The sequence below is a fragment of the Camelus ferus genome, chromosome 11 (genome assembly GCF_009834535.1).
Source record: "Camelus ferus isolate YT-003-E chromosome 11, BCGSAC_Cfer_1.0, whole genome shotgun sequence".
Taxonomy (NCBI): domain Eukaryota; kingdom Metazoa; phylum Chordata; class Mammalia; order Artiodactyla; family Camelidae; genus Camelus; species Camelus ferus.
The window spans coordinates 27,294,644-27,313,648 of NC_045706.1; the positions used below are offsets into that span (position 1 = coordinate 27,294,644).

At 36.7% G+C, this 19,005-nt stretch overlaps 1 protein-coding gene across 10 annotated transcripts in view; it reads right to left on the reverse strand.

Moving 5' to 3' along the window:
- Positions 1–1,548: 1,548 nt before the first annotated feature.
- R3HCC1L (R3H domain and coiled-coil containing 1 like) overlaps positions 1,549–19,005 on the reverse strand; it is an 80,044-nt gene continuing 62,587 nt past the window's right edge. For 9 of the 10 annotated variants that reach the window (XM_032491136.1, XM_014559644.2, XM_006185081.3 and 6 more), the window contains 5 exons: positions 15,792–15,967; positions 11,249–11,319; positions 10,306–10,401; positions 9,670–9,810; positions 1,549–2,377 (listed from right to left, as the gene is read on the reverse strand). In XM_032491136.1, the coding sequence (XP_032347027.1) occupies positions 2,310–2,377; positions 9,670–9,810; positions 10,306–10,401; positions 11,249–11,319; positions 15,792–15,967 (552 nt within the window). In that variant the 3' untranslated portion in view covers positions 1,549–2,309. Of the gene's footprint in view, positions 2,378–9,669; positions 9,811–10,305; positions 10,402–11,248; positions 11,320–15,155; positions 15,409–15,791; positions 15,968–19,005 lie in introns of those variants that run through there. The other variant, XM_032491140.1, reaches the window with a different exon arrangement.

Sequence of the window (19,005 nt, forward strand, 5' to 3'; positions counted from 1 at the left end):
AGCTAGCTCAGCTTGTGAAGGCACAGTTTAGATACAGCCAAGGATTTGGTTCCCGTCTGGACAAAGTCAGTGTAGTCTGTGCTGGGCCAGGGCATGTCCTCTTACCTCCAGCCAGTATACATCAATTGCAATACTGGAAAAATACAACTTAAAAAGCACATTCTCTACTAATGGTAGAAGCAGCAGGACTCCACAGTGTTCAGTACTGATTAAAAAAATTATTTCCCTGGGTCTACTTACAAGATAAATCTGAAAGTTAGAGGTGGCTGACTGTTACCTGAAAAAAGTGTTAAGTTACTAGCCACCTAGTACACAGCATTACACAGCATCTCTCACAGGATGAGAACAAAAGTAACTTCTTGAAATCATGAGTACTACAAGAAAACTGGGTAATAAACACGGGGCTATGTTACCATTAACAACACTCTTAAAAGCCAAAATTGTCACCAGAAAGGGAGAGCACCCTCAAAGGCAAATGACAGGAACAATCATCTTTTTTTACTGCCCAAGACCATTCTCAGCCTTGAAGAATCAAAACAGAGCGAAGATATACCTCAGAGGTGCACTGCTCAGTGTGAAACCTGGCTACAGTTCCCTGCACTGCCTTTCAAATGCAGCCATACTGTTCAAACAAACCTGCCTCTGTCCTGTGAAGAGCACGAGTTGTGCAGCCACAACCACAGTCAGAGAGAGCAGCACAGGCAGAGGGTCAAGAGCGGGACGTGATGAACCCCCCGACTTGGAATGGAGGTACTGAACACGAACAAGGGACAGACCAAGAGTGAGGAAAAACAATGCTGAGGAACTGTATGAGGGCTCTGAGACCAGAAAAGCAGCAGGGACAGCTGGGTCAGGACTAAGACCCAAGGCCAGTGTCATATGAGGAACATCTGGACAGAGCCTCACTCCACCATGTTCTAGGCAATGCTAATAATCCATCATTGTCACAGGCTCTAAATCATACAAAAATGAGGCTACTGCCCTCGTTGAAAGCACGATGAGACACTATTTCTTGTTACCTCAGCATCCTAAGGTCTAGCATACTATTTCCTCAGGAAGGACCTACTTTCCCAAAACACTGAGAATGCACATATGAGATGGATAAAATCTGAGTTGACGGCTCTGACTCGTCAGGGCCTTTTAGGACATCTCTCACTGCTCAGAGGTGTTTGTTTTATTCTGTACACTCTTCACTGTAATGGACGTGTGGTACTGCTTGCCAAATGCCTCTGGCACAGGCTGAGAAGATCATATTAAGAACATGCTGTGTGCCAGATGCCTTCTGCAGGATGTCAGATTTGACAGAAATAGCAAAAGGCGAGAAGATGGGGTGGGGATGTGCAAGGATGACAAGAAGGGGAGAGGAGCTGCCATATACCATCCCTGGAAACTATTTTTGTAGGATACTCTGGAGCACAGAGATGACCAGCAGTCTTCTCAGTGGGGTTCAATAAAACCAATGGATCCACTGAACCCATGCAGAGCATTATAGGGGTGAGCTGTTCCCCAATTTCTTTGTGGGAATGACAAAACTGACAAACAGCAGAGTGATATATGTCATAAAATGGGCTTTAATGTCTCCCTCTTACAACATGACAGTACTGCTTAAACTGGAACTGGTGCACAGCTCCCAAGACCGGCTTCCTATGAGGAACGAGACTGGCATGCCCCTGGCTGCCTTGCAGCTGGAGCAGCCCCAGGCACTCAGCTCAGTATAAACCCTGGAGTCCAGACACCTGTATCTGCTGCAGTCCACCAACTCTGGGGCTCTAGAACTGGCAGTGTAGAGTCTGTGAATACCAAGTTCAGCAGACAGCCTTCCATCTCTCTGTGTTAACTGCTCCCTCCCCTTCCCACCCACTCCTGCTCCTGGCAATATTGCTGTTCTCAGCCTTGTGAGGTACTAAGGAACACTTTGCCTTTGCTGGGCCTAAATCTCCCATCATTGCAGGTTTGAATCCTCTGTTTTGTATTTGGTTAAAACATCCTGGAAGTGTGACCCGTGCTAACATGACGTGACCTGTCCAGGGGACTCTTGGAAGTCACATCTTCCAAGTTTCTTCCTAGCTGATGGCGCCTTTCCATGCCCAACACAGTAAGGCAATTCCAAGGAACTGCATTTAGGAGTGAAGACAGACAGAAGTCTATCTTCTTCCTATACTCAGTCAACCCTTGTCTTGATCACTTTATCTCTTTCTTTCATTAACATGCACATTTGCATGTATACAGAGCTCTGGAAAAATCCTCGTATCTGAAGACTATGGAAATATTTCTGAATTCATGGAATTATCCCTTTCAATGAGTGATGTTCAAACTGCAGACTGGTCTCTGCCTTCCCAGATATCTTCCCGTTGCTTTGCTTCCAATCGTTTTCTCTCTGTAAACAAGGGCAGTGTTAAAAACGGTAGTATACTTCACATAATCAGTGACTTTCCCTTAACATGAATTAGAAGACAAATTTTCATCACGAGATAGGTGGATTCCCTGGTTTTCCTCTTACCTGATTCCAAGAGTTAGTATTTTTCACTTTCCAAGTGCTTGTAAGTGGAACCAACATTACTATTACTATATAATAAAAAGAGAAAGATCTGGGGCTAATAGAAATAAAAAGCATATGGAATAAGTCTGAACTTACCAGGATCCAGATTCTAGTCTTGCTGATAATGTACTTATTTTAGTTCTATTTCTCAACTGTGTTAGTGCTTCAACATGACTGCCCGTTATTCCCAGTCTTTGCAAATTTTTCAATAGGGATCAAGAACATGTTTCAGTATTCTTCTTCCATCCTCTTGCTCAAATGGAAATAGTAGCCACTGGGCTTTAGTCATATCTCCTTACTACAATCTTACCAAAAGAATATTTCACAAGAAAATCGAATTTCAATAATTTCAGAGCACTTTCAGGAGCCAGAAATCTTGTGGAATACCAATTCTGACATGGAAAAATGACCACATATAATGAAGAAAAACTAAACATTCTAAATAAAAACAAAAACACGCACAAATCTGGACAATCCATCTTCAGATTTTAACCCAGAAGCCTGGTTTCCATGTAACACTTCTGATACAATACAGACCATACATGGTTTGGTGACCCAAGCACTTTACTAGGTGCCACAATACCAGTTCTAATTTCATGGCCAGTCAGTCATTGATCTGGACACCACAAAATGCAGGTGATTAACCCAAGTGCTTCCTTCCAAGGACAATTATTTCAGATAATGTCTGCAAGAGATTTTTCAAGTCATGAACCAGGGGGATTATAGAAATCAAGGTGAGTTTAGAGTTAATACTTGCTATTTTGACATATCTTTCCAAATCAGTAAAATCCCTTACAAAATCCCTGTATTATATTTGACTCAACTTTAAGGGCAAAGAACTTGATCAGGAAGCTGACTGGCACTTGGAAATGTGAGAAAGAGAAATCTGCTGCTATTTGGGCACCATCTTGTGGCATTATCTGAATATAGCAGCAAAGTTACAAGAGGCCAAAAATGGGGGTCAGCAAATTCCAAACTGAAGGCTAGTTAATTTAGTGTCCTGTGACTCAGTTTTAAGGTGGGCTTGAATTGGGGTGGGATTCTCCAGAGAGTCAGCACTAAGGATAAGAGGCTTGTCTAAAGGATTCCGGAATTTCTTAGGAAGGCCGACTGTGATTCTGATTCTTACAAACAGGGAAATAGGAGGAGATCAAAAGGCAAAGGCAACCTTGGATGAAAGCAACCAAAAACTGGCTCTGGATTCCAAGAAAAAGTGAATAAATCAGAAAACTCAGTTATTAGAACTCAATATTTTCAGTAAGCTCAGAAACTTGTATCAGAAAGGCAAAGTGGAAGTGATAAGAGAAATCTAGGAGCGGTAGAAAAACAGGAATGACTGGCCCCCAATCCATCATTTCAAAGCCAAAGTAGCTCTGAAAATAAAATTTCGTTTTTTAAAAAGTCTGAGGTGAAAACTCATTTGGTGGTAAATATAACCTGAAAGGACATGAGGCTGCTTATAGTCTTATATAGTCCATTTAGTGTGAATAGTCAGTCATACACTCTGCTACAGAAATATTAAGGTTAATGTGTTCAGTTTTGGTGTATGAAACATGTATTAAGATAAACATATTATCATTCTAAAACTGAAATAGTTTAGAATTCTGAGACATTTCCTACCTAATACTTTCTAATAGAAGACTGTAGATCTGTTACCAAATATACATAAATATAAGAGGAAATTCTGGTGATAAACCATGATAAAACCAGCAAGAGTAGGGAGACAAACTGAGAAGCACAAAGAAATAGTGAAAATGTGAAGCTTAAATTTAGAAATACAGAACATGAATAGAATACAGGAATTTAGGTTAAGATGAGAACTAAAAAATAAAATTTTCTTCATTTTAAAAAAGAAATGGAAGCTTGGAGGGGGTTAAGTACCTTTGCCTAAGAGTACACAATCAGTGAAAACCTGAAGCTGGAACCCAGATCTTCAATTCTTAAACCAGCATACTCTCCACTATCCTGACATCTGAAAAGAAGATCTAAAAATATGTACACAGAAAAGGAAAAAAATGTATCATCAGAAAGATAAAGAATAAACTATGTTGTCCCTTCATTAAAGAGAAGAGAAAGTAGATAATAACTGATGGACTGTATTTTAAAAAGGCTCTGATTAACTTTACTTCCACCAATTAAAAAAAGTAAACTAAGTAAAGAGAAAGCCCAACAGCAGCCATAAGGGCAAGGAACTAAAGAAGAACAGAAGAATCAATATGAAATGATTAACCTAAAGCACTCACATAAGCTGACCCTGAAGACTTTCATTTCTCAGTATAATAAATAAATTGGCAGAAATGATTATATTAAATGAGTTGAGTTCTCACTAAGGGAATGAAAAGTGTTGAAGATAGAAAGAGGCCAGTTTGGTGTCATCTTTAAAAAAATAAAGAAAAGGGGATGTAAATTAAAACCTTCAAAATTTACTTCTACACCTAAGAAAATAACAAAGAAAAATCATCACAAAGTCCACTTGTAGCCGCCTACAGAGTAATAATCAACATGAAGACTTGATGTACAAGTCTGGTCAAACTAATCTAATTGCCTTCTTTTATAGATTGACAGACCTTGTAGATCAAGAAGAGGCAATATAAATAACCTCTTAATTTTAGCAAGTTTTAGATTTCAGGTTTACCAAGTATGTATATAATCATTAATATACTGGGAAAATGGAGTCTGGATCACATAAGTATTGAGGGAGCATTAACTATGGAGAGTTGGTTATCAATATATTAAGTATAACGTGCTATTTACTTAGCAGTAATTGGTGAACTGGTCAGTCAGTCCCAGGGTTAACATCTTCATCTCTGATCTAGGTCAAGGACATAAGTTTATTAAAAAGCAGGTGACACCCAAAATATGGGTAAATACTCATTGGGGGAGAAAAGACGCCAGGAAAATGCCATAAGACCTGGATTATGAGTCATCAGGGCAGCACTGTCCTCGAAGGCAGGGAATTCCTAATAAGGATTTCAGAAGACAGCAACTGTGATTACATTTTTATTACAGTTGACTAAGTATCCTATAGAGATGATTTTACTTTAAAGATCTTAGCAATTTCATTAATCAAACTGGGGATCAAATGACTGTTTACTTACTCTGTCTCTCAGGCCTGTGACCCCAAAGATGGCCTTTTAGAACCAGGCAATTAATCACCTATTCCCAAGAGTAAAATGGAATGAAGTTATGAAATAAAATTATGGCAGGCTTTGAAAATGAGAGGGTAGCTTATTCTGAGAATAATGGCTATCTCCAACTTTAGGTGGGAATCAAGTCTTTTGGTAAGTAGAACATAGGGAAATTTTACATGTATTCCTGAGTCTGGTCTTTAAAATGTAGTTTTATCATTTAATATAAATCCTTGGTTTAAAACATGTGATTAAGTCAAATACAAAGTACTCAAGGATGATCTATGCTTTCATTTCCCACTGTTAGTACAGTTCTGATCTGTCATGTATTCTGTTAGACTAAAAGATCTGTTCCTCACATTCAAAGACTTGAAGCTCTTATCCTCCAGATATATACAATATGACTTGCTTACAACGATTTGGGTACTTCCTTTTTCTCGATTCCTCCCAGAGTAACTTTACATTTTGAATTTCCTTTTTAAGGACTAAGACAAAGACTTCTCAATAAAAGGGTAAGAAGACCAAAGTAGGGTGGAACTTGGCAAGAAAGTATTTAAACCTCAAAATCATAAATCCCAAATTCACCCATCAGAAGGGTTCCATATACAGTGTTCAACTCTTGTGTTTTATAAAGGAAATCACGGAAGGACTTGAAAGAATTCAGAGTAGAATCATGAATAAAATTAGATTTGTGAAGAAAAATTAATGTCATTCACATATTCAGTCAATGAATATGTACACTTGAGTATCTTTTTATGAACTAGACACTGTGCTGGACAGCAGGACTCTTAAAGAAAGGCTAGGAGATTATTATATAGTTTTATTAATAAAACTACCTATATCAGGCTGGCACACAGATTTCAATTTCTGTGCTAATTCTGATCAGCTGGCAATGGTCAAGTCAAAACTCACCATGAAAGAGTGTCATGACTGAATAGTACCGTCTGTCATGGATAATGAATGGGGAGCAACAGTAATCAGTACACATTTGTCATTAATGGCTTATATTACTGTAATGAATTCTAATTTCCCAAGAGTTACATAAATAATAGCACTCTAAATATGTAAAAGCACTTTTCTAAACATTTTTATACATGTTAATTTATGTTGCTCAAAAAATTCTCTATGGTTAGGTAAGTCAGGCACTCACTTTGTTGGAAACTGGGGCACAGAGAGGTATGAGAGACTTGCCCACAGCCACACAGCTAGTTAATGACAAAAACTTCATTACAGCCCAGATTCCCTCTTTCCTAAATGCTCTGCCCTTGATCTTTATAGTTAAAGGCTGTCAGAACAGATGTTCTCTATTTCTATTAAATAAAAGAGAAGAGGAAACTGTTTTAAATATTATACAGGCTTCAGTTAGACCTAAGTAAGAATTTTCTGATAGTGAAAGCTCTAACTGTTGGAACAGATAACTAAAAAGAAGTTTGTCATATTTCATTTTCTGAAGACCTTATAAATTTTTATGTATTTTTTTCTGTGAAAAAAATATTACCCCAAAAGTCCTTCAAAAGGGATTACAGAATTGTAGAAGAAGCATGGGTTTTAATTAAAGAGGCCTAGATTCAAGTGCCTCCTCCTAATTTACCACCTGGGTGATCTTAAGTCAGTTACTTAACTTTTCTGGGCCAGCTCTAAACTGAAGATAACACCATCCTCATGACAGAGTTATCATAATATGTTATATTGCCAGGAATTTCCTTCCAATCCTTTTAATCACAAAAACTTTTTCATGGCTTTTAATCATAAAATCTTCAGAATTGGAGGGAAGAAACAACTGCTTAAATTATCAGGTTCACATTTTCTTTCTTACTGAAGGCAGATATCCTGACTAGATTGCCAGTCTTAAGGACAGGAACAAAATTTTGCCATTTCTCTAATTCTCCTAATTAGGGAGCACAGTGCTTTGCACACGGCAGGTACTCAGTGAATGCCAAATGTAGCTTGATAGAGAATCAAATAAAAATATGCACTGGAATCTGTGCTGGACTCACCATATAATAATATTGCTGCTATTACTAAAAATAGCAGCAGCTAACATTTATCACATACTTATGACAGGCCTATAGAAACTGGAGAGAAAGCATTCCTATGGGTTTTAAAGATGACTAAGTATCTTTGTGAATTATCTCGCTTGATTTCCATTTTATGGATGAGGAAACAGAGGCCTCCAGAGAGTAGGTAACTTGCCCAAGGTGACATAGCCAGTCAATGGCAGAGTTTAAATGAAGACTGAGGCAGTCTGATTCCAGAGTCTATGATGTTATTTCCTATGTTGTACTGATCCCTTCCTCTACAGTGGAAGAAGATCTGGAACAAAAATATCTGGTCTGTTTAACACCTAAACAGTACTTTCAATTTCCACAGAAAAAAATCTTTATGTGAGAAGTCTTAGGATCCATGCAGGCAATTGTAAGAGTATGTGCTCAATGCATAAAACCAGAAAGAGATATATCAGGAATTTTCCATACACATTTTCTCAGATAAGAAGAATGGGAGAACTCTGAAGCATAAAGAAGGAAGAGTTCTCTATAATCTGTACAGCCTCAGCACCAATGGCTAGGAGGAACTTATCATAATGGGTCCCCATTCACAACATACAGGCCTTCTTTTAAAAAGTAACAGGGTACCCACTTAGCCAACAGTCTCATTTTTAATTGTATCACTGAAATGTCCTTTGTATACCTGGGCATTTAAAACAAGTACTTCAAGTGGAGCTGCATGCTGCACTGCAAAAAGAACCACATCTCCTTTTATAGATACCACTGTTACTACCTTCTACTGATCTTTTGAGATAACTGCAGTTATTACAGAGAAATCATTTTCCTCAGAGATAACCAATTAATACAGGGTTAAGGACATTGTACATTTTCCTTTAGTCTACTTTAGTGCTGTTAGAGCCATCTTTAAAAATCAGAGGAATCCTCCCCTGTTTCTACAGTCTATAAAAGGCCTTTGAGTCAACAATGCTTAGGAAAAATCAAAACTACCTCATTACAATCATTAAGGTTTCAAGAATTAGCTGGGTTCAACTCTGAAACTCTAGCACCTGCCATTGACACACTCTGTCACTGGTTATCTGGCCAATGCAGCTGAGAGTCCGTAAGCTGCCAGCTATCACCAAAGCAAAGTGGACAGGAAGTATTAATGGCCTTGTTAGACCAGCAATAAACAAGGTGTTTGAAACTTCAATTCGTTTAATGGAAAAATGAAGTTACTTTTCGGTTAGTGGAATTTTCAGAATAAATTGCCTTCAGAGATTCCACAGATCATGGGCTAAGGCAATGAGACTGTCTAAAGCCTGAAGGTTGATAAAAAGTACTTAAGCGCAAAACCGGAGTCCCAGGTCTTTACATACTACTCAATCTATAAAGGGAAGAGAGACATTTAACCTCAACTCCAAACTACAGGGAAAGAAAAACCCTGGATAAAAGATTTTCTAAGAACTCTTGAGTACTGGAAAATAATCAGAAGATTAGGTTAATCTAGATGTGCTCTAATGGAACCACTTAGGACTGTCTTTAGAGAAAAAAATCCCTCCTACAGTTATTATCATCAATGTCACTTGCTGGCTTTTCCTTAATCTGTCTTCTACCTAAGATCTAAACCATTTGATAATATCATGGCCATCATGGCCCAGTAAAACCACAGCAAATAATGTCTTCCACCTGGGAGACTATTATGCCTTCACAGGAAAATTTTTCTGAGAGTCAGAGCAAGAACTATAGAAAAAGCCATAGATGAGCCACAAAGACAGAACCTGTCTCTTGGAAAACAACAGCAGGAGCACGGATTAGGATGCCTTGTGTGTGAAACAGGCAGACAAATCCTGAAATGCCTACTTCCTAAATATAAGGCATGAAAACAATTTCAATACACTTGGAAAGCTTCTAGGAAATGGAAATAACAAAATGGAATGGGCTTCATTTTTTTTTTTAAATACATGCCTTATAGTGATCTCTTAAGACCCTAGAGAAGAATGCCACCACTTCAACTTACCTCGGGCTTCTTGCAGTTTCTTGAGCTCTGCTTCCCGTTCCATTTTGCTCTGCTTACTTCGAACCCCAAGGGCACTGATGACTAACCTTCTGGCTAGGGCTGCTGAAGTCTCAGGACGCTCCTTTGCTGGCTGGAGGAACTCTGAATGGGAGAAAGGGAGGGAGTAGGAGGGAGTAAGGAAGAGAAAGCACTCTAGCTCCAAGTGATTTAACTCCATAATTAACATACAAAATAGACTAACAAGGGCTGCATCAGCAGTAATGAACACAAGCCTGATAGATGAAGATCAGAGGAAATTAACATGGCAAAGCACAAACAACCCTGCCTTCATTATCTGTATTAACACAATTTCTTACAGAGACTCTATCAAACAGCTAAACACAGAGGTAGACTAGATAAGGATGTCATCAGAAAATGGCTGCTGCATTGCTTGCAGTTAGTATCTCCCACTCTATCCAAGTGGCTGCTCAGATGCAATTTTTCCAACATAGCCCTTTTCTCTTTTCTTTTCTTCCTTAAAAATTTTTTTCCTTTAACACTAAAAAGTGGTATTTCTTTAGAACTCTGGATGCTATACAAGAGCTGGAAAAAAACACCACTATCAACAAGAAAAAGCTCCTGAGACTACAGGCTTACCAGCATAAGCTCTAGCTTTGGCCTTGGCTGCTCTTGTGGCCTGTGACAAGGGCCGGATCTTCACCATGGTATGTTTACTACCCAGAGCATCACGAGCTGTAAAGAAGAATAAATATAAAGAAGTAGAAGACATGTAGAAGAGTGATGCAAAAAAAAAACTTAAGGCTAGTTCTTAGGAAGTATTTCCTAGATGTTATGCTTTATTTTTCATGGTAAGCAAAAGAAATGGTAAGCTCTAGAAAATCCGTAAGGAACAACTTGGCAGTGATTATTTTAGATCAGGGATCAGCAAACTATGGCTTTGTGACCAAACCCAGTCAACCACCTGTTTTTGTAAATTTTACTGAAGCAGAGCCAAGCTCGTTCATTTATTATTATGTTGCCACAACAGCAGAGTTAAAATGTGACAGAAACCTTATACCCTAAAATATTTACTATCTGGCCCTTTACAGAATAAGTTTGCAGACCCCTATTTTAGGTGATTCAGACAAGAATCAACATCTCTAATTTCTCTGAATGCCTCTGCATCAGATCTGTCATGAGGCCAATGATATAAGTGAAAAGGTCAAATCATGTATTCAGAAAGTGTTACAATTCTCACTTCAAATTCATTTGTCTGGGTAGAGGGGGAGTGGAATCACAAATATTTTAAGATTTAGTCACACTGGTCTCTTAAGTCTCTATCTATAATCTGTTTATGCACAATCATAACTGACAATTATGAGGCAATTAACCTTGGAAGGAGCTATCTCTCCAAATACCACTGGATTAGGGTAAAAAGGGAGAGGGGGAGTATGTGGGTACCAAAGTGACATGCCTCAAAAACATGTAACTTCCAATTATCTATATTGGCTGAATGCCAGGTGACTGGAATAAAAGGGAAATAAAGATAAGTAGCAGGAAAAAATGGACAATAAGAACAATGAATCCACTAGGTGAATACCTGTAATTGGACTGGAGAATACTCCTAGGGCATGTGTATCATCCACCCATTTAATATCAAATCCTTTCTTTCTGCAAAAAGAAGACAATTTTATTAAGTAAAATTTACTTTTATGAAGTCTGTTTCAAATAGAGTCTCATAAAGCATTTCATGATGAGCTAGGAATACTCAATGAGTGCACAGGTGGAATGGGGATAATGACACACAAAATGACTTGGAGGACAGAAGAAGCCACTGAATTTTAAAAGCAATAATACCATCATAAAGAACTACCTGGGAGTATTTTACGTTCCTAGCCATTTTATATGCATCAACTAATTAATCTTCACATTTTCCCTGGGGAAGTAAATATTTATCGCACTATTTACAGGAGATTTTCTTGGGGGAATGGAACAAGAAGATGTGGAAAGAGGAAGCAAAGGAGGACAGAAGAATATTAGAGGAGGAGGTAGACAAGGAAGGTCACCTACTTAATGCTCAAGGATAGAGACATGTGGAGAGGGAGAGAGAGACAACTCATTCAAAGCAGTAATAATAATAATAATAATAATAACAACAACAACAACAATAACAATAATAATAAAAGGAAGACAAAGGACAACTATAATCAGAAAGGCTGACTTACTCTTTCCAGTTGTAGAAGAGAAGTAAACAAGAGAATATGGGCAAGAATTATGGCCAAGTCAGAAAAATTCAGAATAAAGGAAATTAAGATGAGAGAAATATCAGATCAGATTAGAAGGAATAAAAAAAATTAAGTATTTAAAAAAAAACAACCCTTTATTTTAGAGCAGAGCTATATAGAGAGCATAAGGGCTATCAGGATGATAGCATGACAGTTATTATTTTTTCAGCTAGGAGTTTAAAACCGCTCATGGACTCAGTATAGTTCTGTGGAAAGAGGATGGGGTTTGTGGGTCAGATATAAATGGACTCAGGTTCTGCCACTTTGCGACTATGGGTAGATTTTTAACCCCTCTTTAAGCTAGGTCTGCTCATCTGTAGAAATGGGCATAGTTCCTTCCTAACAGACTTGTGAAAATAGAAATGAGATCATCCATGACAAGGCAAAGAGCATGGTGTTGAGCACTTAGTGGACATTTAATAAATGAATGGGGCCACTATTTTTTATTATTAATAGCAGCATTCATCAGGAAGATGATTAATATTGATGAAGAAGTTGACTCTGGTATTTGACTCACAGGTGTTAGTTACTATAGGCGTTTGCACCATGACCTGTTCTCTTTTTTCATAAAGCACCATAAAGAAAACAGACAACCACTAAAATATTTCTCTCTTTAAGAACTAGTCAAGAAAAAATTTCCTTTGAGGGAAAAAGGAATAAAGAGGCATTGAAGGTTAGTAAGAGAATTTCCTGAATGTAAGGGTAAGTTTGATCATGGCATAAAGTAACCACAGGGGTTGGAGACTGAAAAAGTTCAACTGTAGAAGTCTATATAAGATAGTTGATAAAAGATAGAAAAAATCTTAGATGGGCTCTGGAGGGCCTTTTAGACTTTGGAATTTCATAATCCTTTAAAATGTTTCTCCTCTCTTGAAAATGTTTTCAGAGATAGAAAAATGGTCTTGCAGGTAAGATTAGGAAGAAACAAAGTAAAGGGAAGTTAATAATTCTTAAAAATTAGTTAACCTTCAGTAAATTCCAGACATCAACAAAACTGACCCTTGGTTTTAAAAATAATCATTATTAGTGACAATCCAAGGTAGTTCTAATTTGGGGTTTAATCTCGTTAGCTGCTTTTTAAAATCTGTTATGCATTTTATCTGGAACAGGCCCTGATAACTTAACATAACTCTAAGTGTATACCCACCACACAACAAAATAAAATACCTGGCTGCTAACTAGTTTTATCTGTTCTAGAACTTTACAGAAAAATAGAGTGCTTATTTTTGTACATAAAGTTTCAATGAATATAGCCATGCTCATCTGATTATGTATTGTCTATAGCTGCTTTTGTGCAATGATGGCAGAGTTGACTAAAATATTTACTATCTGACCCATAAGAAAAATTTGGGAGCTAAACCTAATTCAAGATAAACATGAATTGAATTTTAGATTTAAATCTGTAATATCAGACAACAGACCTGGTTCATTGTTAATATCAGGACTGGAGCATTGAAGTATAATCCCTTCTTGGTATTATTTTCTTCCAGACCCTAAAACTCTTTTTCTTAACTTTCTTTCTAGATTATTTCTTTATTCTCAAAGCTTATTTTTTCTTATAAGCTAAAGATACAGTCATATACTTCTGACTCTTTTATCGTCCCAATATACATATAAACTATATTCATACATAACAAGAGGTAGTGCAATTATTCTCAAACCCACTTATATCAGTTTTAGTTTATATTTTCACTACATAATTTAATTAAATAAAATAAAAGAAAGAAATGTAAGTGTGAAAAAGAGCTTTAAAAAAGAGAGAAAACAAGTTAACCTATAAGGAATTTACACTCAGACTGATTCTAAAGGTACATAAAAGATCTTGCTGCAAGTCATAGGTGTTATCAAGGTGACATATAAGAACTCTTCAATCAGTAGACTAGTAACTTAAAAAAAAAAAAGGCCTTAGCATCACATCAAAGCCTGGCAAGTAAATGGACATTTATATGTATTGTTAAAATAAGTTGGTTAAGACAGAGAACATTCATTTTTTAATCATTCTCCACTTGAATATTTCTATCTCGGTAGTCAGAATAACCCCAAATCAATATATTTACCTTACAGTGCCTTTTGGACTTATTAGGGCCCTTGGTGCTTGGCAGAAGAAAATATATCCTCTCAGGAGAAATCCTCTTTTATTGTAAGCCTCAATTCCCATAATTAAAATTCCAAAGAAATGGTCAGCTTTTTTTTTTTTTTTACAGTTAAAAACAAACAAACAAATAAACAAAAAACCACACACACAGAAAAACTAAACTTCAAAAAAAAAAGTAAGGCACTATGAGTGAGAATCTGTACAGAAACAGAATTAAAACGACTTCAGGTAAAGGAATTACCAAACAGACTACAGAAGGTCTGTATTTAATCTACTTAAAGAGACTTAAAATCTTGAAAATACTTGGAGAAAAAAAAGCACACTAAAAAATGGCCATGCAGATTTGAAAAATAGAGAACTTCGAAAAATGAGACACAAAAAATGGAATTTAAAAATTCAATGAACAGATTTAACAACAAATTAAACACAGTTGAGAGAAAAAATAGTGAACTTGGACATAGAACTAAAGAAATTACTCAGAATGTAACAGAGACAAAGAAATGAAAAATCTGAAAGGCAATATGAGGATTAGGTGAGAAGGTCTAATACATATTTAACTGACATCTTAGAGAATGTGAAAGAGAGACTGGTACTGAGCTAATATTTGAAGTAATGTCCAGTGTTCTCCAAAACCAATGAAAAATACTTATTCACTGATTTAGGAATCCCAAATAATCTCAAGAATAAAAAAAAAAGAGAAAAGAAACAACAAAGCCACATCATACTGAAAATGCACAATATCAAAGACAGAGAAGCTTAAGAGCATCCAAAGAGAAAAGACAGATTACATTCAGAAGCAACAGTAGGCTTTCAACTGGCTTATTCTCATTCTATATAAAGAAAGGAGAAAGCAGAATAAAATCTTCAAGTTTCTGAGAGAAAAATAACTGCCAACCTAGAATTCTATACTCAGCAAAAATGTCTTTCAAGAATGAAGCTGAAATAAAGCCATTAAGAAACAACACCAACAAAACCCAATCAAGTGTGTTATCAGCAGATTGTTACTAAATTAAATACTAAAGAATATGTTCCATGCAAAAAGATTTCAGATGAAAGATATGAGATGCAAGGAGGTATAAATGAAGAATACAGAAAGTGGATAAATCTGAATGCTGAATATATAAAACAATAATAACATCAAATGGAGTTTAAAAAGAAAAAAGAAAACACTAAAATCACAATCGCATATATTAGTTGAGGGTCTGGGAGACACTGGAATGGAACTGGGGAATGGAAATAAAAATCCTTAAGATTGTAAAGACTGTAAAAATATTAACTTTAGCTACTGATAAGTTAAGCGTGCATTTTGTAATTTCTAAAGTAACCATCGAATAATAGAAACTGTATCATTTCCCAAAAATATGGAATGAGAAAAAATACCTCATCAATCCAAAAGAAGGCAAGAAAGAAGAGAAAAAAATAGAACAAGTAAACACACAAAAAAAGATGGCAGGCATACATCCAGATATATCGATAATTACAATAAATATAAATGGACTAAATGCGCCACGAATAAGTCATTACTGATGATATTCTTATTAAATGCTAAAATGGGGTCTAGAAAGACTATTTGGCATTTTTAAGGAACTTAGAAGAAAAGTTGTTTGATACAGGAGATTTCTAATGGGCTTAGAAAAGACAGTAAACAAACATGATGTCAACATGACAGGGAATAGGAAAACAAGAGATGATTTTTCAGACAACGTTTTAAGAAAACTTCATCCCACCTTCCCTAACATCTCCAATAGTTTGCAAATACTTACTGATAATTGCAGAAAACCCGTAGCAGGTCTTCAGTACGAAATTCTTGGGGGAAGTCATAAATTTCAATGACATGTGGGAATTCACAATCACTGAGGTCAGTATCAGGAACTTCATGGTTGTAATAATCAAATCTAGGTTCCTGGATGCTTTCTCTATTCTTCATACTCCCTGATAACTAGGGAGGAGGAAACATACATATGACTGTTACATCAAGCCAGAGCAGTATAAAATATCCTCCCCTATATAAACAGTCCTCCTCTTTGTCTCCATGTTCCTATTCCTTAACCTTTAGCATTGTCTATTAATACTGTTCATGAATACAATAACGATCAGGGGTCTATCACCCAGTTTATATTATACCTGTGGAATACTTGAAAAGGTGTTGAAATTCCAGCAAAGACAGGCAATGCATGAAACTTAACTTGCATCTATCAACCAGTGTGTGAGAAAACATAGAATGATTACTGTGGTGAGTTACAAATGGTACATCTTAGAAAATGAATTTCAGAAAACAGCTGAAGAGATGAATTAATAGCATTTGTTTTATTTGAGCTTACTGATCAGACTCACAGTTTCTTCTCTGAAAGTGAACAAAAATCAAATAATTTTTTTTAAATTAAAAAACACTTTGTTGGTTTACCTTTTGTTGACTGTAGCTTATAAAGAAATTTGTTAAGACAAATGTAAGTGGCACAAGTAATTATACTTAAGTTCCCTAGCATGAGAGCTACCTAAAGGAATTCTCACATAGCAGGTTAATAAATAAATTAATAACAATGAAAAGTACTTAAAATTCTACTATTTGGTGAAAAAAAAAACTGAAAGCTATTAACTATTTCACATTAGAGGTAAGAGAATAAAAGGGAAAAATGGAAAATGGCAACAAAGGCATGACAGTCATTTGGTCATTCACCTGTTATAAAACCTAGAAGCTTGTGATGACAACCTAAAGCCTTCAGACTCAAAAGTGTCTTCTCTCTTTTAATCACAAGCCCAACCAGAGCCCTTCAAGCTTCTCTCTTATATCCTGTGCCTCTTTTTCCCATCAATGAGGAAATGAGAACTTGCAATCCCAAGGATGTATCTCCCTTCCTTGGAGAAGCGGAAAATTTAAGAATTTTATTTGGTAGGGAGGGAAGGAGGAAGGTGATTTAGGTAAAATCAACAAAAATATATTTATTGTTGTGCCTCTAGTTCCTCTTCTCCACTAAGCTTCAGTTCTACATCTTTTAAAAAATGGGAATAACAATAATAGTACCTACATCTTACAGATAGGTGTGTGAATTAAATGAGGTGATGCAGTAAGTACTTAGCACACTACTGGTTCCTAACTATTCAATAAATTCAACCCACTTAAAACGAATTTTAACTGGGTGCCGAATCTATTACAGGCCAAGCACCACATTATTTCCACTCTGCTTAGGATATAGAAAAAAAGAAGAGAATATTTCTCATATCATAACAATGAGAAAAGACCGACTGATCTATAAAATTATGTTTCTTGAGTTTACCAGATAGCTGAGCATGCAAGACTGAGTATGCAAGGAAACTGAAATCCACAGGATGACAGGTGCCTCCTGAGAGAAACAGAACACATAAACTGTTTTGCTTCTGGTAGATCAGGGGAAGAAGTGGCCACCACACAAGCAGGCAAAAAGATACCAGCTAAAACATCTAAAAAATTGTTAAAATCATAGAGTGTACTGGTGTATCTGTTTAGAATAATTCAGAGGCCCAGGGAGGAGGGGAGTCTGCAACCACCTGCAAGTCCATCCTTACGCCAATGCTATACTGCATTGATTAATGTAGTTTTAAAATAAGTTTTCATATCAGGAAGTTTGAGTCTTCCTACTTTGCTCTTCTTTTTCAAAATCTTCAATGGCTGTATTTAAAGCTCCTATACCCTACCTACAGTAGGCAGAATGACAGCCTCTCAAAGATGTCCATGTCCTAATTCTCTCAACCAAGGAATATAATACATGGCAAAGGAGAATTAAGGTAGCAGGTGGAATTAAAGTTGCTAATCAGATGACTTTAAAAAGATTATCCTGGATTATCTAGGTGTGTCCAATATATATATCTATAAGGGTCCTTAAAAGCAGAATTGTTTCAGAAGCAGAAGAGTCAGTGTGTCAGAGTGATAAAACATGAGAAAGACCCGACTGGTCATTGCTGGCTTTGAAGGCAGAAGAAGTGGGAGAGGAGGCAAGGAATATGGGCAGCCTCTAAAAGAAGCTGAAAAACGGCAAGAAAACAGATTCTTCCTCAGAGTCCCCAGAAAGGAACATAGCCCTGGACCCATTTTTTACTTCTGACCTCCAGAACTGTAAGATAATAAATTTATGTTGTTTTAAGACACCAGTTTGTAGTAACTTATTACAGCAGTAACATTATACTAATATATATACTACCTTTATAGCTTTATGTCATGTCATCTGTTAAAATACACTATATTCCAACCAAAGAGTAATACTAATCCTAAACACATCTTGCTTCTTCCTGCCTACTGTTTTTGGTCACATTATTTTTGGTCACAGGTATAATCTGACTCCGCCTCTATACTTTCACAGCATTTACCTCATCTGCACTACTTTTATAGTACTCGCTACATAACACCTTATATTACAGTTAGACCTGGCTCTTTCTCAAACCTTAACCTGACTACCTAACCACCCATCCAATAAACATTTAATGTATGTTTAACGTACATAAGAAAAAGAATTTGAACAAAGAATTTTAGTAAGTAATAAACTCATATGAGGAAGGTGTTACCCGTGAGTAAACTCTTACTTCACTGCTCTTCTTCATGTCTCAAGTAAAGAAATTATACAGACACAAAAAAAGTACCATAGGCAGAAGTTTGCGAAGGCACACAAGGAGTGTACTGAACAGTACAGTGTGGGAACACTGAACAATGTGAGGACTTCAGAGAGTGCTACGGGCTTAATTGTATCCTCCCAAAATTCATGAGTTAAAGCCATAAACCCCAGTACCTTAGAACATGACTGTTCAGAGATACAGTCTTTAAAGAAGTAATTAAGTTAAAATAGGGTAGACATCTGAGTGATGTCTTTTTATAAGAGGAAATCTGGACACAGACACAGAGGGAAGACCATGTGAAGACACAGGGAGAAGATGGCCATCTACAAACCAAGGAGAGATGCCTCAGAAGAAACCGACCCTTGCTGACACCTTGATCTTGGACTTCTAGCC